Source organism: Mauremys reevesii, linkage group 3 (assembly GCF_016161935.1).
Source record: "Mauremys reevesii isolate NIE-2019 linkage group 3, ASM1616193v1, whole genome shotgun sequence".
In the NCBI taxonomy this organism is placed as follows: Eukaryota; Metazoa; Chordata; order Testudines; family Geoemydidae; genus Mauremys; species Mauremys reevesii.
In genome coordinates, this window is record NC_052625.1 from 52,945,340 (window position 1) to 52,967,141 (window position 21,802).

General features: G+C 43.6%; 1 protein-coding gene across 2 annotated transcripts in view; it reads right to left on the reverse strand.

Annotated features, from left to right (window-relative positions):
* Positions 1 to 280: 280 nt before the first annotated feature.
* Positions 281 to 21,802, reverse strand: part of TLR5 (toll like receptor 5) — a 40,738-nt gene continuing 19,216 nt past the window's right edge. For both annotated transcript variants that reach the window (XM_039532406.1, XM_039532404.1), the window contains exon 2: positions 281 to 3,934. In XM_039532406.1, coding sequence (XP_039388340.1) covers positions 1,348 to 3,927 — 2,580 coding nt within the window. In that variant the 5' untranslated portion in view covers positions 3,928 to 3,934 and the 3' untranslated portion in view covers positions 281 to 1,347. The remainder of the gene's footprint in view (positions 3,935 to 21,802) is intronic.

The following is a 21,802-nucleotide window of genomic DNA, read 5'->3' on the forward strand; positions in this document are numbered from 1 at the left end:
TGACGGCAGTGGAATATGTGCCCAAAGATCAAGGTTAGACTATGACCTTCATGTAGTGTCTAAGCTTTTAATTACCAATATATATTATTTGTTCAGTGTCTGCTATAAGTAGGCTTGGCAGAATTTGTTTTTATAATTTCAATGGACAATATCAATGTTTATTTTAAAGCATTTTTTCTATTTTTATCCATTTAAATTTTCACAGTAGTGGGAAATTGGGGGAGGGGGGAATATCAGACAACGGGTGGGGCAGACAGTAATTAATGACAGTAGACATGGATCTCAAAAAATTAAAGCTTTATAACTGATCAAACACAAATTGTCGACATCACATATCAAAATATACAAAGTAAATATCCTTAAATCAAACTCTAAGTTCTGAAGCAGCATTTTTCTTTCTTGGCCTATTTCTAAATGTTGTTTATTATTAATGGAAATTGTTGGGTTGGTTTGTACATGTACGGTGAAATTGATGTTTAGTGACATTTACTGATAAAAATGTGATCCTTCCAAGCCTGGCTTTAAGGAAGAGGTAAATCCCTGCCTTTATTTAAAAAAAAAAAAAAAAAAAAGAATACTATGTGGTGTGGCTTTACAAAATGATCAAGTTCTGTGAAAAATGGTACCCAACAGAGAAAGAGAGAGTGTGTGTGTGTGTGTGTGTGAGAGAGAGAGAGCAACATGTACATGACTTCCCCTACATCTACACCATCTTGATCATGCAACATCACAAGCAAGGATGATGACCACTAAAATATTCTGTGAGTAGGGGACCTTGTGGTGAATGGTAGGACTAGACTTTGTGAGACCTTAATGTGGCACTGCCATCAGTTAATGTGCCCATTCAGTTTGGTTAGTGGTTTCAGCACATGGACCCACATTTTCAAGTATCCTATAAATTTGGTGCTTAACTTGCAATAAATGCACCTGTTTTTTGTAATTGCTGAGTACCCACTCCTCCCATTGTCATGGGGACCTGTGAGCACTCAGCATATCTGAAAATCAGACCCAGGGTATCCTAATCTGAACACCCAAATTTGAGACACCCATATTTGGTGACTTCTTTTGAAAATATGGGCCATAGTTCCTAGAGTGATTGAATTTTGTTAATTCCATTTGCTGGTGACTTTAAAGCTGACACCATATTTATTAAAACTTAAACCAAGGAAGTTATATTCTACCCATTTGTCAGGGAAAGCTGAAGCATGGCCCATGCTTCTTTCCTGCCATGCCACAGGTGGAAATGGATTTAGAATATTTAAGTAACTGTCAAGCCACAAGCAAAAATGTAACTACAAAAGTCTGTTTTATAGCACTAATAATATGAACCATGAACAACCCTCCCAACTATGAGATTGTCCTTACAGTTTGCATTTCCATAACACTGGATTTCTTTTTCACTTTTTTTTCTTTCAGAATTTGGTGAGAAAGGTTATTTAAAAACCAGTCTACATCTTGATGGTCTTCAGGCCACTGCATGTACTGACTTCTTTGCACAAAGATTCTAATTGGTTTGTATTTCATCAGCTGATACTGAGAAAGTGACCCAACCACAACCATAATGAGGACATCTTTCAGGTCACAAAAGTATCTGCTCTGGGCAAAATTAAAGGCTTCCACGCACCACCCATCCTTGAGGAACTGCCTTGTCACAATGCAAATGGTCTTCCTGCTGTTCCAAATGGCATCACGGATGTTGGTGATCTGTTCCTCCCCAGGCAGGAAATCTCTCTCTTCAAAGCACAAAGTAAATCTGTTTTTCTCAGAATACTGAGAGTCCATGTGCTTTATCAATGAATTTTGGACCCACTCAAAGTCTTTGCTGCTATAGCATAAATATGCATCATATTTATATGTACTTGTATCTATTGCTTGCTTACGTTCTTTTAGCAGAGCACCTTTGATGGTCTTATACCAGACAAAACAAGTCCCTCGAAAGTGACTAAAAATGATGACTGCTGTTAGGAACATTATCAGAGTGACTGAAGTGAAGATGAACAGTGAGAACTGTAGAGGCTTCTGGAGTTCGTCTTCATTACAGCCATCAAGTGCCACTGAAGAGAGTGGAATCCTTGTGAAAAAAGGTGGGAGTACACAGTATGTGTCATTTTCTGAGCCAGCTAAGGTCACATTGGTTTGATTTAACCATGCTGTCCAGGTGTTTAAAGTGCAATCACAGAAAAACCTGTTATTTGTTATATCCAGGATACTCAAAGTCATGAAGAGCTCAAGGGCAGGTGAAAGAAGTTGGTTTTCAGACATATTAAGTGTCTTTAGGCTCTCAGGGAAAACACCAGGAGAAAGATAAGACAACAGGTTGGAGGCTAGATTAAGTCTGTTTAATGATGTTAGACCACTAAAAATACCCTGTGGAAGGGTAGTAAGGTAGTTGTTATTCAGGTGGAGCACCTCTAGTTTGGAAAGTGCCCCAAACACATCCAAACATAAACCTCTGTCCCACACAAGCTTTAACATGTTTTCTCCTAGATCCAAGTAGACTAACTGGTTATTTTCTATAACATTAACAGTTTTAACACAATAAGATAAACGATTTTGTCTTAACAAGATATACTTCACATCTGGAACTTGTAAAAAAATATAAAGATCACCCAGATTGTCCAATCTGTTTCTTTCCAAGTTAAGGAATGTTGTATTTATTCTCTGGTTACCTACAGATACTAGCTTATTGTCACTTAACTGAAGAGTGATCATGGCTGGGAAAGAAGGAAGAGTTTTAATGGCATTGTCCCGGAGATCCACCAACTTTAGCCTTCTTAAATCCCTGAACGAATTCCCAGCAATTACTCCAATATGATTTTGTTGCAAATCAATATGCATCACATTCTGAAGCCCCTCAAAAGTGTAATCGTACAGCTCCCCCAGAATGTTATATGACAGGTTGAGAGTTCCTAGGTTTCCCAGGCCAAAAAATGCTTGTTTTTGGATCTGATTTATCTTGTTTTTGTGAAGGTTCAGCCATTCCAGGTCACCAAGGCTCTGAAATACATAAGGATCGAGAGAGAAAATGGAACCATATGAAATATCCAGTAAGCGAAGGCCACTTCTTGCTAGCCCTGCAAATGTATCTTGGTCTGGATCTTTGAAGTTCTTAAAGCCAAATCCTGGACCCATTATGTGATGGCTAAGCTTCAGAAAAACAATTGAAGTCCCATTCACAGCTGTGCAGAAGTGTTGTATTATATCTACGCCCCAGCCATTACCACCGAGATCTAGGGTGTCCAGGGCTATGTTTTTGAAAGGATTTCCACACTTGGCCCAGTCCATAGAAACTGGGTAGTATAATTTATTAGAATTGAGAATAAACAATATGAAGAATTTTCCCTGGAAGCTAGCAAGGTTTCCTTCACATAAGATGGGTATCTCGTTGTTTTTCAGGTCCACAAATCGCAGGGATTTTAGACGGTAAAATAAACGATGGGGGCGAAGGCGTTTGATCTTGTTTCCAGAAAGATCCAAATATTCTAAGGAGATCATATCTCGAAGATAGTCTTCTTCCAGAATGGACTCCTCAAGACTGTTGTGGTATAGCTGGAGTGTGTGTACATTTGACAACTCCACAAAAGCATCAGGATCCAGATGAAGTATTTTATTGTCTCCTAAATCTAATTTTTGAAGGTTTGGCAGGTTCCTAAAAGCTGCTTTCCCTATGGTAACAGTAGAGACAGACTGGGTTCCAATTTCCAAAATCAGCAACTGTTCCAGCAGAGGGAAGGAGGATGCATTCACTTGCCTGATTTTGTTGAAACTTAGCCAGAGTATAACTGTATTATTGGGCACAGGTGGAACCTCGGTGAGGTTACAAAAATAATACTTGGCAATTTGGCCATAGGAATAGCAGCTTGTAAATGCAAATATTTCTTTGGCTACCAGCGACATTCCTAAGAGAAATACTAGATGATGTAACATTGTGATGCTGCAAGAAAAGAGAGAGAAAGTTGTAAGAACAATATATGAAATTGTCTGTCTGACCAATAAAGTTTTGTAGCAAAGTTTGAATGCAACAGAATAAAAAACCAAGGCCAAGATTTTCAAATCATGCGGGATTTTGGGTGCATGTGTTTGAGTATACAATCTGAAACACCTTAAAGGGACCTGATGTTCAGTGGATGGGCTCCAGAAAATGGTGAGCAACCCACTCTAAAAATCAAGTTCCATGCAAAGTATTTTAAGATGGGCACCCAAAAATCATTGGTCACTTTTGAAAATCTCGGTCCAAATATTTAACAGTTGCACCTCTGATGTGACAACACTGGTACATTACCCTCAAACTCATTCCTTATTCAAAGTTAGCCAGACTGTGTTTTAAAAGTCTCGATAGTATGGTCAGAGGCTTTAGGTTAACACAAGTATTGAGATAATCATCCACCCTTCTGAACAGTGTAATCACTGCCATGTTCCTCCCCACTCCTCATTGCTAGTGGGGCTAGGTAAGACAATTCCAATGGCTAACAATCAGTGATGAGCTGCCAAAATCTTAACAACCGGTTCCCTATAAAAAGTTCTGATTTAAGGGGGAGGAGCGGGGGAGGGGCCAGGGAGAGATCCTCGTGGGGCCGGAGGCCCCTGCAGGGCCTGGGCCAATTGCCCCACTTGCCCCCTCCCCTCTCCTCTGGCCAGCCCTGGAGCTTGCAGCAGCCCCCGCCCCCCACACCTTGCTGGGCCATTCAAAAAGCGGCAGCAGGACGACTCCAGAGCTCAGCTGAGCTGCCCAGCTGATGCCGGCAGCCACGCTGCAGCTGGGGAGAAGCGGGGGAAGGGCCCGGGGGAGCCTCAGCCTCCCCAGCTGGGAATCCTGGGAGCAACAGGATGGTCCAGCCTGCGGACCAGAGTTCTTTGCCCACCCCCTGGCCCTTTAACAACCGGTTCTCCACAGAGGTCTAATTTTAGCAACTGGTTCTTGAGAACCTGTGGGAACCTGCTCCAGCTCACCACTGCTAACAATGACATGTCACAATAGTCTCACAGACAAGGCACTTCCAAAAATAGTATTAAAAAAAACGGCATGCTTTCTTTTTGGAGCACCCATGAGATTTCTGGTCATCAGCAGAGGAACTCTGAATTTAACAAAGCAGAATTTGAAAGGAAAATGCTCATTTGGAGTTTCAGAATCTCTAGGACTATTCCAGTAATGTGAAGTTGTTTTTTAGGGCGAGAGCAATGCTTTAAAAGCATACACAGGAAAGAGGTGGTTGAGGAGGATATAGTAATTAAATAGTCCTTAGTAATCATCCTTATTGCTATTAGTCATCTTAAAATATTCTCCAGTTCAGGTGAAGCTCACAAGAGATCTAGCATATGGTATTAATGTCACTGATTTATTGTGTGAGACAAATATACCGTTTACAGCCTACTGCTTATTAAAAGGTTACATTTGATTAATTGTTGTTATCGATTGACTGTACAGTTTCACTAATGGCACAGATTGCCCAGAAGCATCACAGTGAGAGTAAATGATTTCAAGATTCTATGCTGAACTCAGCTCTGTAGTACTGAAACCATGTATACTGTTTGTTTAGTACTCACAAGTTTTGCAGACTTTTGAGGCAGTAAAAAAATAAAAAATGCACATTGCAAACAGTAAATTACACACTTACCCAGTTTAATTCACAGACTGGACAATAGGGATTCCAGTGATATTGCAGCACTGTCAAATCTCACAATTTTATCATGAATCTCACAATATTTGGTAGTTTTTCTGTTAAAGCCCCGTGTTCCTCCAGTCATATGATTACATGAGAATCTCAGCTGTCCTATTTATTTATTTTAAGTTTCTAGCTGTCATGGCTGCAGAGAAAAGTTTGAAAATATGTACCCTAAATGCTCAAACACTAGACAGCACATAAAAATAATCCACCAATAATTCTTGAACAGCACTGATGTTGGCAATACTGGAGAAGAGGCCGCATCCTGAAGACCCTACACCAGGGATCGGCAACCTTTCAGAAGTGGTGTGCCGAATCTTCATTTATTCACTCTAATTTAAAGTTTCGCGTGCCAGTAATATATTTTAACGTTTTTAGAAGGTCTCTTTCTATAAGTCTATAATATATAACTAAACTATTGTTGTATGTAAAGTAAATAAGGCTTTTTAAATGTTTAAGAAGCTTCATTTAAAATTAAATTAAAATGCAGAGCCCCCCGGACTGGTGGCCAGGACCTGGGCAGTGAGTGTGCCACTGAAAATCAGCTCGCGAGCCGCCTTCCGCTCCCGTGCCATAGGTTGCCTATCCCTGCCCTATACACTGTCTTTACTCAAGCAAAATACTCACTAAGATTAATGCATAGTGTGCTTGAGTAAGGAATTCCGGATTTGGGCCAAAGAAAGTAAATTGCAGGCAGGGACAACAGAAATCTAATGGGCCATCCTGATTATCACTGCAAAAGTTTTTTTTCTCCTGCTGGTAATAGCCCACCTTAATTGATTACTCTTATTACAGTTGGTATGGCAACATCCATTTTTTCGTGTGTGTGTGTGTGTGTGTGTCTGTGTCTGTGGCCTGGTCTACACTAGGCGTTTAAATCGGTTTTACGAGTGTAAAACCGATTTAACGCCACAACCGTCCACACTAGGAGGCACCTTATATCGATTTTAATGGCTCTTTAAATCGGTTTCTGTACTCCTGCCCGACGAGAGGAGTAGCGCTAACTCGGTATTAACATATCGGAATAGGGTTAGTGTGGCGAGCTATCCCACAGTGCACCACTGACCGCTCTGGACAGCATTCTCAACTCGGATGCACTGGCCAGGTAGACAGGAAAAGCCCGGGAACTTTTGAAATTCATTTCCTGCTTCGACAGCGTGGAGAGCTCATCATCACAGGTGACCACGCACAGCTCATCAGCACAGTTAACAATGCAGTCTCCTGAGAATCGAAAAGAGCCCCAGCATGGACCGCTCGGAGGTAATGGATCTGATCGCTATATGGGGAGATGATTCAGTGCTAACAGAACTGCGTTCCAAAAGACGAAATGAAAAAGTATTTGAAAGAATTTCTAAGGCTATGACTGCTAAAGGCCACAGCAGGGACTCCGTGCAGTGCAGAGTGAAAGTTAAGGAGCTCAGACAAGCCTACCAGAAAACCAAAGAAGCAAACGGAAGGTCCGGGGCAGGTCGAAAACATGCCGCTTCTATGCTGAGCTGCATGCAATTTTACCTGACTGTGGATTCCGAGGTGGGGTTGTAATCTCTGCCATGTCTGAGGATTATGCAGACGGGAAGATGAAGAGGAAGAAGAAGAGGAAGAGAGAGCACACAGCACTCCGTGACCCAGCAGCCAGGAGCTTTTATCACCCTGACGGAATTACCCTGCTCCCAGCCCTGCAACTATTGCAGAGAATGACGCCCTGGAAGGGAGCTCTGGTGAGTGTACCTTTGCAAATAGCAAACAGTGTTTTTTAAGCAAGCCTTTTTTAATGATTGATTTGCCCTGAGGACTTGGGATGCATTCGCAGACAGTATAGTTACTTAGAAAAGTTTGTTAACATGTCCGGGATTGAGAGGAAATCCTCCAGGGACATCTCGATGAAGCGCTCCTGTAGGTACTCCAGAAGCCTTTGCAGAAGGTTTCTGGGCAAGGCATCCTTGTTCTGCCCACCGTGGTAGGACACTTTACCATGCCATGCATGTAGCAAGTAATCAGGTATCATTGCGTGGCAAAGCATTGGTCCCGGGACTGCTGGCATTCAAGAAGCATCCGCTCTTTATCTTGTTCTGTTATCCTCAGCAAAGTGATATCGTTCAGGATAACCTGGTTAAAAATCAGGAATTTAAGTAAGGGGGGTGGCCATTTTTCTACTGGGTTCGTGGAATGCAGCAGCTTAAAAAACACTTTCCTGGGGGAGGAGGGGTGAAATGCCGATGATCTTTTCTGTTTGGTCACGGACAAGCAGTGGGTGGGGAGGGGAAGGTTGTTGATTAGCAGGAGCTAGCGTGGTATTAGCCATGCGTTAATCACTGAGACAGTGGCTTACCATGGCCGCATGCAAGCTGAATCCTGATGCCTGGACCTGTGTCTGTGAGATCTGTAACCCCAGAGATGCAAGCAGTCACTATTAAGATGAAAAATGCGACCTTGTAGGGAAATCACATGTGCTATGTAAGGTGAATAGTGCTTTTCACTGTGAAAGAGTATAACCATTGTTCTGTAAAATGTATCTTTCTAAATATTTATCTCCCTCATGCAGCTGCCTCCTCCATCCCAAAGGCTAGCACAGATAAGGCGGAGGAAAAAGAAGACGCGATGAGATGTTCTCAGATATTATGGAAGTTACACGCAATGAAAGAGCTCATCTGAATGAGTGGAAGGACGTGGTTTCAAATTACAGGAAAGAGGCCAGTGAACGTGAGGACAGGAGGGATGAACGTGAGGACAGGAGGGACAACCGAGATGAGAGGTGGCGGCAGGAAGACCGGCAGGAAAATCAGCGGTGGCGGCAGGAAGATCAGCGGTGGCGGGATGCAACTCTGGGGCTGCTGCGTGATCAAACTGACATGCTCCGGCGTCTTGTGGAGCTTCAGGAACGGCAGCAGGATCACAGAGTGCCGCTGCAGCCCCTGTATAACCACCCTCCCCCCTCACCATGTTCCTTAGCCTCCTCACCCAGACGGGGAGGCTCCGCCCACTCCACCCCGTGGACAGCCCAACCAGAAGGATGCCGTTACTCTGAATTTTTTTAATGGCCTTCTCCATCCCTCCTTTCCTCCTCCCAAAGCACACCCTTACTTCTCTCCCTCTTTTATAATGAAAAATAAAGAATTAATGCTTTTTAAATGAGAGTGACTTTATTTGCATAAGTAAGCTGTACTGAGTTGCTTACAGGGACTGAGTCAATCAAGGGGTTGGGTGTTCATCAACAAACACAGCAGTCACACTGTACCCTGGCCATTGATGAAGCTCGTTTTCAATTCTTCTCTTTTGAGTTGCGCTTACTGGTGTGCTCTTCTAATCTCCCTGGTGTCTGGCTGCGCGTAATCAGCGGCCAGGTGATTTGCCTCAGCCTCCCACCCCGCCATAAAGGTCTCCCCTTACTCTCACAGAGATTGTGGAGAATACAGCAAGCAGCAATAACATAGGGGACATTGGTTTGGCTGAGGTCTGCCAAATGCACATTCCACCACCATTCTGCACTTGCTCAGCCTGTAATTGAACAGATCCTGACCACTGTCCAGGCTGCCTGTGTATGGCTTCATGAGCCATGGCATCAAGGGTAGGCTGGGTCCCCCAGGATAACGACAGGCATTTCAACATCCCCAACTGTTATTTTCTGGTCTGGGAAGTAAGTCCCTTGCTGCAGCCGTTTAAACAGAGTAGTGCTTCTGAATACGCGAGCATCATGACCCTCCTGGCCATCCCACGTGGATGTTTGTGAAACGTCCTTGTGATCCACCAGTGCTTGCAGCACCATTGAAAAGTACCCCTTCCGGTTTACGTACTGGGTGCCCTGGTGCTGCGGTGCCAAGATAGGGATATGGGTTCCATCTATCGCCCCCCCACAGTTAGGGAATCCCATTGCAGCAAAGCCATCCACTATGGCCTGCACGTTTCCCAGAGTCACAACCTTCGTAGCAGCAGCTTAGTGATTGCTTTGGCTACTTGCATCACAGCAGCCCCCACAGTAGATTTTCCAACTCCAAATTGATTCCCGACTGACCGGTAGCTGTCTGGTGTTGCAAGCTTCCACAGGGCTATCGCCACTCGCTTCTCTACTGTGAGGGCTGCTCTCATCTTGGTATTATGGCGTTTCAGGGCAGGGGCAAGCAAGTCACAAAGTTCCACGAAAGTGCCCAGTTTCGCAGCCACTGGGAATCGTCCCACACCTGCAACACAATGCGGTCCCACCAGTCAGTGCTTGTTTCCGGGCCCAAAATCGGCGTTCAATGGATAGAATCTGCCCCATTACCATCAGGATCTCCAAAGCGCCGGGCCCGCGGTTTGAGATAATTCTGTGTCCACGTCCTCATCACTGTCATCGCATCCGCCTCTTACTCGCCTCGGTTGTCCTGGTTCAGCATATACTGCACGAGTGCGCGAGGTGTTTAAAACATCCACGATTGCGGTATGGAGCTGAGCAGGGTCCATGCTTGCTGTGCTATGGCGTCTGCACGGTTCACCAAGCAAAAGTGTCTGCCGCTGTCAGGGAGGGAGGGAGGGGTGAGGCTGTACCCAGAACCACCCGCGAAAATGATTTTTGCCCCATCAGGCACTGGGATCTCAACCCGGAAATGCCAAGGGGCGGGGGAGGCTGCGGGAACTATGGGATAGCTACGGAGTAGCTACCCACAGTCAGAAATCGACGCTAGCCTCGGACCGTGGGCGCACACCACCGATTTAATGTGTTTAGTGTGGCTTTATAAAATCTGTTTTACAAAACCGGTTTATGCAAATTCGGAATAGTCCCGTAGTGTAGACGTACCCTGTGTCTGTGTCTTCCTACTGTATTTTCCACTGCATGCATTGGATGAAATGGGTTTTAGCCCACGAAAGCTTATGCTCAAATAAATTTGTTAGTCTCTAAGGTGCCACAAGTACTCCTGTTCTTTTTGCTGATACAGACTAACACGGTTACCACTCTGAAAGAAATCTAATGGAGATTTTGACAAAATCTATAGGGAATTATCCTTGATAATTTAATCTGCAAAGGGCTCTTTTACTATTTGTCTTTTCTATCCCAGAGGTTTGGTCAAACCTGCCTTTTAAGAGAGAGACTGTCAACAGAGAATATATATATTTTAAAAAACCTTCATTTGTTACTAAAAACTCCTTAGATTATTAAAAAAAAATTATACATTTCACCATTTAGACTCCTTGTTTACGTTTTCCACTTCACTTGGTTGGGCCCTAAAATAGACTGGTGAGTTTCACTTTTATTTATTATAGTGGTGGTGCTTATATTCACACTATATTTGATGCTGCAAATATAATGTCTCTAATGATCTCCAAGTATCACATGCTATTATTTTATTAAACATTCGTCTTTCACTTTCAGGATGAACACTTCTATGCCTGCTATTTGTCCAAACATTTTTGTTTAAGTTTAAGCAAAATCACAGAACTAACAAAACAAAGCCACAAGTAAAATAACGGCCTTGGTGCACGCAAGCAATATAAACCTAGCACTAGGTGAACTGCAACAGGTTCATATTGAGGATCTCAGAAAATGGAGGGGAACTGGGGCAATTTTTGATGGAAAAAGAAATCTCATTTTTACATCAGAAAAATGTTTTGTTGAAAAATTCTCCAACCCTTTATAGTTAGGTGTTTGGCTGCCATCAGATGTTAAGGAGGTAGCCATCAGGCTAATGGATAAACTGTTTTCTCCTCCAATATTTTTGTGGCACCAGTGTCCTCCTGAGAACTTAGACCTTTGTGTGGAATGGTCTTGTCTACAGATTAAAACTTGGATTGCTTTACCTATACTGTGATAGTTAAATTGGTACAACACCCTAGCGTGTGTGTGCATATGCTAAGGCCTGATCTACACCTAAAACATAGATCAACTTAGTTATTCTGTTCAGGGGTGCGAAAAATTCACATCCTCAGAGATGCAGTTAAGCCAACCTAAGACACCACTAGGTTGACGAAAGAATTCGTCCATCATCCTAGCTCCAGCCTTTCAAGGGAGTGGATTTACTACAGCAATGGGAAACCCTTCCATTGCTGTAGGTAGTGTCTATGCTACAGCACTTGCAGTATAGACATACCCTGATCTAGCATATCCCATGGTGGATGGGGAATAAGTTCTACCAGTGTAAAGGACCTTTATACCAGAATGCCTGCATCCAGACTATGGGATATACCAGTATAACTACTTCTGTTAAAAAAAAAATCTCACCTTTAACTGAGCTAGTTATACTGGTCCAACTTCCAAATGTAGACCAGACTAGTCTTTCTGTCGTTGAAGCATAAACAAGAATCTATTCTTTGCCCTTTACTGGTGCAATGCAATCTGACCAAAGGTTTAGTGTATGCAGAACTTACTGACAGACCAATGCATATAATCAGGATTTCTCTTCTGGGTACACAGACATGTAGAGCGAGAAGGCAGCCAGGGACCCATCATGTCTCTAGAGTGAGATATGAAAACAGATGGCATTTTAACCTAAAAAAATCTGTTTGGGCACTTATATGGCCGCATCAGGGTAGTAGCTGAGCACCTAAGATGTTTCGGGCAAACACGTTCCTGTGCCAAAATAACCTTGCAGAAATCCTAAGTACGCTATCCAGTTACTTGGGCTGTATCCACACCAGCCTTGTTAAGAAGGGGATTAGGTAACTGGTTAATTTGTTATTGAGAACTATGGCATTGAAAGTTCCAGATCCATGGCTGCAGGATTTAGACACATGAATTCAAGCTTCATTTTGTTTTCCTGCCTAGGCATCAGAAGGAAATTAAAAACAAACAAAAACAAAAAAAAACGGAGACCGAGGGAGTTGGGATTGGGAAGGCTCACATGACTCCCAGGCCTTGCTCTAGTGAGTAATGTACCCTTAGTTATAACAGATGGGTCCTCCCACCATACAGCTCTCAGTGTAGCAGGAAGGGAATGTCTATAATAAGAAGTGGAGCTTCACCTGCCCCTATGACCAACCAGTTAGTGTGTATGTTGAGACTCCATCTCAGTATTCCAGTTCCAGGCTCTGAGTTCCCTCTCAGCAGGGGTTAAACTGTCTCAGTAAAAACAGATCAGGTTTCCTTAGTCTAAAACTGGCCTACTCTACAGCTCTAAGCAGTTTTTAGAACTCATTTGAGGTGAACTGGTTTTAAAATTGGTTAGAAGATTTCCCAGTGTAGATGGAAGGAAGCACTCTTGCTGACTGTAGTTTTAGGGTGAATTTTGCAATAGGCCGGGCCCTTTGTGGAACCTCAGTGTTCTCCTACAAGCATCTGGTGAATGAAGAAATCCCATTGGTGGGAGAAGGGGAGGGATACTGAGAGGAGCACTAGCTAATCTAAAGAACCGTTTAGATCCATTGAAGCAAAGCACTCACCACTCCCCTCTTTTTAAAAAAGCAGCTTATTTATAACCAAAGCATTTGTTCACCAGTTTGTTTTGTTTTTGCCAAGTGTTGCCAATAAAGCTAATTAGATCAGGGAAGGATGTTGCCATCATGTTGTTTGGATTCATATTGTCCCTGTCAATACTTGAGAATGTTTGCTCACTTTTTTAGACAGGAAAGGAAACACATTTGCTGTCTGAAGTGCAGGGTAAATTTTGCATATCTCCCAGAGCCTGCAAATACTGGCAAGTCTTTTGTGCAGCTTCAGCATTCATCAGCATGTTTATTCTCTGCATATTGGGCAGGTTTCACTGCTCTACAGCCAAAATGCTTCTGAAATAAATGTAGTCCAACTTTACTAATTCTGGGTCACTGAGAACGAAAATGATGCTTAAAATTGTTGATTGGCTCTAGTTTTCAATATATGCTATTGGGTCAGTATATACGACCCTTGACTTGGGAATAGCGGAGGATAAGTGAGTTATAAAGGGAAGGGATCTCAATTTAAAACAGAAATGACTAAAATACATCTTTGACTGGATCTATGAATAAATCTATGACTGGGTTTGGACAGTACTTGCTTTTTAGGCAAAACAATGAATGATGCAATCTGAAGCTGGTATTGCGTCATACATGATATGAATTGCATCATGTTATTCCTAGAAGTCATGGATGATGCAATCATAACAAAGCTTACATCACTCTGCTGAACAAATTGCCCTATATCAGCTCTAGAAATCATCCAGTGTCGTGCTCTCTTATTTGTCAGTGTTTGATTTTGCAAAGGGACACATTTCTGTTTAGCCAAAGTGAGCAGAGATGCCTCGTACTTGTGTGAACAGTGCAGATAACTTCTGCTATGTTTGTGGTGAAGTGACTTTTGCATCACAAAAGCGCAGTATAACCACTATGGTTAAGAAAGCCTATCACCTTTATTTTGGCTGCAAAATTGGAGATCAGGACAAGAGGTGGGCCCCACACATATGCTGCAACACTTGTGCAACAAATCTTCGCCAGTGGTTGAACAGGAAAAGGAAATCTATGCCTTTTGCAGTGCCAATGATTTGGAGAGAGCCAACAGATCATACCAGCAATTGTTACTTCTGCATGGTGCCTCCAGTTGGGAAAGGTGTGTCAAAGAAGAAAAAGTGGACTGTGCATTATCCAAACATTCCATCAGCTATACACCCAGTACCCCACGGAGAAGGACTGCCGGTTCCTGATGCACCAGAATCATTCTCACTTGAGTCAGACGAGGAAGAGGATGAAACTTCTGGTCCTGAACCATCAATGTCACAGGACCCACATTTTCTCCCATCCTCCTCCTCTGAACCACACCTCATAACACAAGGTGAACTGAATGACCTTGTCAGGGATTTGGAACTACCCAAGAGTAAGGCAGAGCTGTTGGGCTCCAGACTACAGCAGTGGAATCTCCTGGCAGGTGATGTTAGGGTTTCCATGTTCCGTGACCGTCAAAAGGATCTTGTCCCATTCTTCTTCATGGAAGGTGATCTTGTAGCCTGCAACACCATCGATGGTGTGATGGCAGCCCTCAACATCGTTCACGATCCAGATGAGTGGAGACTGTTCATTGATTCATTGAAGACGAGTCTTAAAGCTGTTTTACTGCATAATGGCAATGTTTTGCCATCAATTCCAGTTGGTCATGCGGTCCATATGAAGGAAACCTATGACAACATGAAACAACTTTTGAGGTGCGTAAACTATGACTAACATCAGTGGCAGCTTTGTGGCGATTTGAAGGTTGTTGCTCTCTTGCTTGGTCTGCAGACTGGATACACAAAGTACTGCTGTTTTCTCTGCGAATGGGATAGTCGTGCAAGAGATTCCCACTACATCAAGAAAGATTGGCCACTCCGATAGTCATTGGAGCCTGGGAGGAAAAGTGTTCAGCATCCACCACTTGTTGAATCAAGGAAGATTTTGTTACCACCCTTACACATCAAGCTGGGTCTGATGAAGAACTTTGTCAAGGCCATTGACAGAACACAAGCAGCTTTCAAGTACCTCCGTGGGAAATTTCCAAGGTTAAGTGAAGCTAAGATAAAGGAAGGTGTCTTTGTTGGTCCTCAGATTCGTGAACTTCTTCGAGATGATGCATTTGACCATGCACTGCGTGGCAAGGAAAGCCTTCCAGTTAGTGGCAATAAATTTTCTCGGAAACAACAAGGCAGACAACTACAGGTTGTTGGTGGAAAACCTCCTCAAGGCATACAAAAGCCTTGGTTGCAACATGTCACTAAAGATACATTTTTTGCACTCTCATCTAGATTTTTTTCCACCGAACTGCAGAGCAGTGAGCGACGAGCGAGCGATTTCACCAGGACATTGCAACAATCACGCGTGCCGAAGGCGGCATACGAGCTGATTTTCAGTGGCACTCACATTGCCCAGGTCCTGGCCACCAGTCTGGGGGGGGGGTGCTGCATTTTAATTTAATTTTAACATTTTAAAAACTTTATTTACTTTACATACAACAATAGTTTAGTTATATATTATAGACTTATAGAAAGAGACCGAAAAACGTTAAAATGTATTACTGGCACGCAAAACCTTAAATTAGAGTGAATAAATGAAAACTCGGCACACCACTTCTGAAAGGTTGCCAACCCCTGGTTTACTATAACAATCTGTAACCCACTAACCCCGTTTTTTGTCCTATGCGGGGGGTGTTAATGGGCCCCTTTGCCTTGAATGGTCCCTAACTCCTTATGCTAAACTATCTGTTCAATCTTGTATTTAGTTGACACTCTCAGTACCTTTCGCAGACCTGAAGAAGAGCTCTGTGTACATCAAAAAACTTGTCTCGCTCACCAACACTAGTAGTTCCAATAAAAGATATTCCCTCGCCCTACTGTCAGCTTGGAAGATTTTTCTTTAGTTCCAATGCTAGACACATTGTGAGTTTGCCCTGGGGCTGCATGAATGCTGCTGTAACTGGGGCATGTGTATGAAAAAGATCCCAGATTGTTACAGGTAAAGGGGAAGACAGGGGAAGGTGTTTCAGGTATTTTTTTCATCTTTAACATATTTGGCTAACTTGGGTATAAGGAACTTAAAATTGCTAGGAGGATGTAAGAGCTGAAGGAAGGAAGGTCAGATGCAGCGGGCTGGCAGGGGCTGTGGTAACTTGCAACACTTGAGCAATAACACATGAAGTAAGAAACAATTCATGCACTGTGCTAGATCAGTAACAATGACTGGCATTGTGCTGTATATCAGAAATGGTTAAAAATCATAGAATCATAGACTTTAAGATCAGAAGGGATCATTATGATCGTCTAGTCCGACCACCTGTACAACGTAGGCCACAGAATCTCACCCACCCACTCCTGTAACAAACCTCTAACCCAGGGACAGGCAAACTTTTTGGCCTGAGAGCCACATCGAGTTTCATAAATTGGATGGAGGGCTGGTTAGGGGAGGGGGTCGTGGCCCAGCCCCCACCTCCTATCTGCCCGCCCGACTCCTGCCCCATCCAACCCCCCGTTCCCTGAAGGCCCCTCTGGGACCCCTGTCCCATCCACCACCCCCGGCTCCCTGTCCCCTGACAGCCCCCGGACTCCCGCTGCCCCATCCAATCCCTCCTCTCATTCCTGACTGCCCCCCTGGGCCCTTGCCTCATCCAACTACCCCTTCTCCCTGTCACCTGACTGCGCCCTGCCACCCCATCCAACCCCCCTCCTGCCTGACTGCCATCCCCCAGGACCGCTGCCACCATTCAACCCCCTATTCCCCCCCAACCACCCCAGTCCCTATCTAAACCTCTATCCCCTGATCACCACCCCAAATGCCCCTGCTCTCTCTCCAACCCTCCTGCCTGCTGCCCCCTTAACGTGCTGCCTGGAGCACCGGTGGCTGGCGGCACTACAGCCACACCGCCCAGCTGGAGCCAAGCCACGCTGCCGCTGTACCCGTGCAGCACAGAGCACTGGCTCAGGCTGGGCTCTGCAGCTGCGCTGCCCCAGGAGCTCACAGCCCCACCACCCAGAGCATTGCGCCCATGGCAGAGTGAGTGAGCTGAGGCTGCGGGGAAGGGGGGACAGCAGGGGAGGGGCTGGGGGCGAGCCTCCCAGGCCAGGTGCTCAGGGACCAGGCAGGACGGTCCCACGGGCTGCCATAGTTTGCCCACCTCTGCCCTAGCCTATGTCTGAGCCATTGAAGTCCTCAAATCATGGTTTAAAGACTTCAAGGTGCAGCGAATCCTCCAGCAAGTGACCCCGTGCCCCACGCTGCAGAGGAAGGCGAAAACCCCCCAGGGCCTCTGCCAATCTGCCCTGGAGGAAAATTCCTTCCCGACCCCAAATATGGCAATCAGCTAAACCCTGAGCATGTGGGCAAGCCTCACCAGCCAGATACCCAGGAAAGAATTCTCAGTAGTAACTCAGAGCCCACCCCATCTAACATCCCATCACAGGCCACTGGGCATATTTACCACTAATAGTCAAAGATCAATTAATTGCCAAAATTACGCTATCACAGCATACCATTCCCTCCATAAACTTATCAAGCTTAGTCTTGAAGCCAGATATGCCTTTTGCCTCCACTGCTCCCCTTGGAAGGCTGTTCCAGAACTTCACTTCTCTGATGGTTAGAAACCTTTGTCTAATTTCAAGTCTAAACTTGCTGATGGACAGTTTATATCCATTTGTTCTTGTGTCCACATTGGTACTTAGCTTAAATAATTCCTCTGCCTCCCTGGTATTTAGCCCTCTGATCTATTTATATAGAGCAATCATATCTCCCCTTCTTTTGGTTAGGCTAAACAAGCCAAGCTCTTTGAGTCTCCTTTCATATGACAGGTTTTTTCCATTCCTCGGATCATCCTAGTAGCCCTTCTCTGAACCTGTTCCAGTTTGAATTCATCCTTCTTAAACATGGAAGACCAGAACTGCACACAGTAGGCCAGATGAGATCTCACCAGTGCCTTGTATAACTGTACTAATACCTTCTTATCTCTACTGGAAATACCTCACATGATGCATCCCAAGACCGCATTAGCTTTTTTAACGGCCATATCACATTGGTGACTCATAGTCATCCTGTGATCAACCAATGCTCCGAGGTCCTTGTCCTCCTCCTCTGTTACTTCCAACTGATGCGTCCCCAGCTTATAACAAAAATTCTTGTTATTAATCCCTAAATGCATGACCTTGCACTTTTCACTATTAAATTTAATCCTATTACTTTTACTCCAGTTTACAAGGACATCCAGATATTCCTGTATGATCTCCTGGGCCTTCTCTGTATTGGCAATACCTCAGCTTTGTGTCATCCGCAGACTTTATTAGCACATTCCCACTTTTTGTGCCAAGGTCAGTAATAAAAAGATTAAATAAGATTGGTCCCAAAAACCAATCCCTGAGGAACTCCACTAGTAACCTTCCTTCAGCCTGACAGTTCACCTTTCAGTATGACCCGTTGTAGGCGCCTCTAACCAGTTCCTTATCCAGCTTTCAATTTTCATACCGATTCCCATCTTTTCCAATTTAGCTAATAATTCCCCATGTGGAACTGTATCAAATGCCTTACTGAAACTGAGGTAAATTAGCTCCACTGCATTTCCTTTGGCTAAAAAAATCTGTTACCTTTTCAAAGAAGGAGATCAGGTTGGTTTGGCATGATCTACCTTTTGTATAACAATGTTGTATTTTGTCCCAATTACCGTTGACCTCAATGTCCTTAACTACTTTCTCCTTCAAAATTTTTTCTAAGACCTCACATACTACAGATGTCAAACTAACAGGCCTTTAGTTACCCGGATCACATTTTTTCCCTTCCTTAAAAAAAATAGGAACTATGTTAGCAATTCTCCAGTCATACGGTACAACCCCTGAGTTTACCGATTCATTAAAAATGCTTGCTAATGGACTTGCAATTTCATATGCCAGTTCCTTTAATATTCTTGGATGAAGTGTATCTGGGCCCCCTGATTTAGTCCCATTAAGCTGTTTGATTTTGGCTTCTACCTCGGATGTGGTAATAGCTACCTCCATAATCCTCATTCCCATTGGTCATTCTACCATTATCCCTAAGCTCCTCATTAGCCTCATTAAAGACTGAGGCAAAGTATTTATTTAGATATTGGGCCATGCCTATATTATCCTTAACCTCCACTCCATCCTCAGTGTTTAGCGGGCCCACTTCTTCTTTCTTTGTTTTATATGGTTATAGAACTTTTTACTATTGGTTTTAATTCCCTTTGCAAGGTCCAACTCTACATGGCTTTTGGCCTTTCTCACGTTATCCCTACATGTTCTGACCTCAATAAGGTAGCTTTTCTTGCTGATCCCTCCGATCTTCCACTCCTTGTAGGCTTTCTGCTTTTTCTTAATCACCTCTCTGAGATGCTTGCTCATCTAGCTTGGTCTGCAACTCCTGCCTATGAATTTTTTCCTCTTTCTTGGGATGCAGGCTTCTGATAGTTTCTGCAACTTTGACTTGAAGTAATTCCAGGCCTCCTCCGCCTTTACAGCCACAAGTTCTTCAGTCCAATCCACTTCCCTAACTAATTTCCTTAATTTTTAAAGTTAGCCCTTTTGAAATAAAAAATCCCCATACTGCTAAGCTGTGACGGGCAACGAATGCTGACAGACAAACTCAGAAGTGATCCAGGAGTATGTTGCACGAGTTCATACACACCTTAGGCCACATATTCTCACCTTTGAGCTCCTAAACTGAGACTGAGATGGAAGATAGATAAACTCAGTCTGCTTTGTTCTTCCTCCCTGCAGCCCCCACCCCATCCCATGCCTCACTTCTCAAACCACTCCTGCTCCCTCTTCTCTCTCCATTGAGTCCGAGTGGACAAACCCAAAAACATTGAAGCAGAGCTGCAAAAGCTAGACGAGCCAAAGAGCTGAGTTCACGCTGGACAACCCTATGCAAAACTGAGTTACTTACATGTACCTAAAACAGAGGGACAGATTCATTGCTGTGCTGGTGAGTTACTTTGAGAGCTGAACAGCTCTGGTGAGACCAAGTCATGTAACCTCCGAGGCTAGTGAATCAAAGAAGCTATGAGCCAAATCAAGAGTGGACCTTGGAGGGAGGGAAAACTGAGGGGAATTAAATAAAGTTCTCAAATTCTGTGATGCAGTGACCAGATGGTGAATGTCTCCAAATCAATGTCACGAATATACCAGGAGAAGGTGATGATAGCATCCGACGAAGTGGGCATTCACCCACGAAAACTCATGCTGCAAAACGTCTGTTAGTCTATAAGGTGCCACAGGATTCTTTGCTGCTTTCACCACCACTGTGCTCACAGAACTTGAATCTGACTCAGTCCCTAATCCTGTCTGCTTTTTTCCCCAGAATATTAACAGCTCTCCCCATTCTGCTACCATTATATAGTCAACCTCGTCTTGCTGTTCGGTGTGGGAGTGGAGGACCACTCCCATCGCTTTAAAAAAAAAGAGAGAAAATGGAGAAGCAGGAAATATAATTAATCTAACTCCACTCCCAAATAAAATTCTGGAGAACGTGATAAAATATTGATGACAGAAGCTGATAAAGGCATTATATGTAATAGGGAAGTCTGCAACGCTTCTAAGAGAACAGACCATGCGAGACCAACCTAATCTCTCTTTTTTAAATGGTTAGTAAGGCTATTGACAAGGGGCTTGTTTATTATGTTGATCTAGGCCATAGTAAAGCTCTTGAAAATAAGGTACAATGTACAGTAAAATTGGTTTTACGTGGTTGTTATACTGGCCAGATAAGAAAAGCCTGGTTGTCGACATCTTTGCCCTCAGGACTAATTGCATTGCTGCTCTCCTCTGATTAGATCAGATTCAATTATTTATTAACAAAAATAAAGTGCCAAGATTTTTTTTCGCCCTCTGAGCTGTCACCTGTGCATTAATATTGTTAAATTGCTTTGAAAATATTCTGGAGCTGGATTTCATCCCAGTAATTACAATCTGAAAAAAAAATATTGGCGTTAACAGTGTTTTGGGCTATGTACTGAATGTGATCCCTTACTCTCTTCTTAAATGGGCTTCATAATACTGAGTTTAGCTCTAATATACAGTAGAACCCTACAAACACCAGAGTTATGAACTGATCGGACAATCACACACCTCATTTGGAACTGGAAGTACACAATCAGGCAACAGCAGGGGCTGCGGGAGGGGTGGGGTGGGGTGAAGTAAATACAGTACTGTACTGTGTTAAACGTGAACTACAAAACATTAAAGTTAAAAAAAAACTCAGCCAAGATAAGGAAACGGTTTCTGTGTTTGTTTCATTTAAATTAAGATGATTAAAAGCAGCATTTTTCTTCTGCATAGTAAAGTTTCAAAGCTGCATTAAGTCAATGTACTTTTGAAGGAACAGTAACATTTTGTTCAGAGTTCCAAACAACCTCCTTTCCTGAGGTGTTCTTAACTCTGAGGTTCTACTGTAGCATTTGCAATCCAGAGCTCGCAAAGCACTTTATACAGCTACGTAGGCATCGTGATCCGCATTCTATAGCTGGGAAAACTGAGGCACAGAGCAGTTACTTCACCTAGATCACATAGTAGACACACAGCACAATGAATTGGAGTGAAAAGAACTCAGGTAGGTTGTCTATTTTCTTCTGTCTACATTTTTAGCACTTTTTAAAAAGTTCATGACAACCTCCTATTCTAATTCCCTGGATCCCTCTGTATAATGAGATGTATGCATGCTTCAAAGGCAGCCAAAGTTCTCCATCACCCTTTTCTATACTTCTACAGCTATTTAAAATAAAGCAGTGGTCCCAGGTAGGAGAA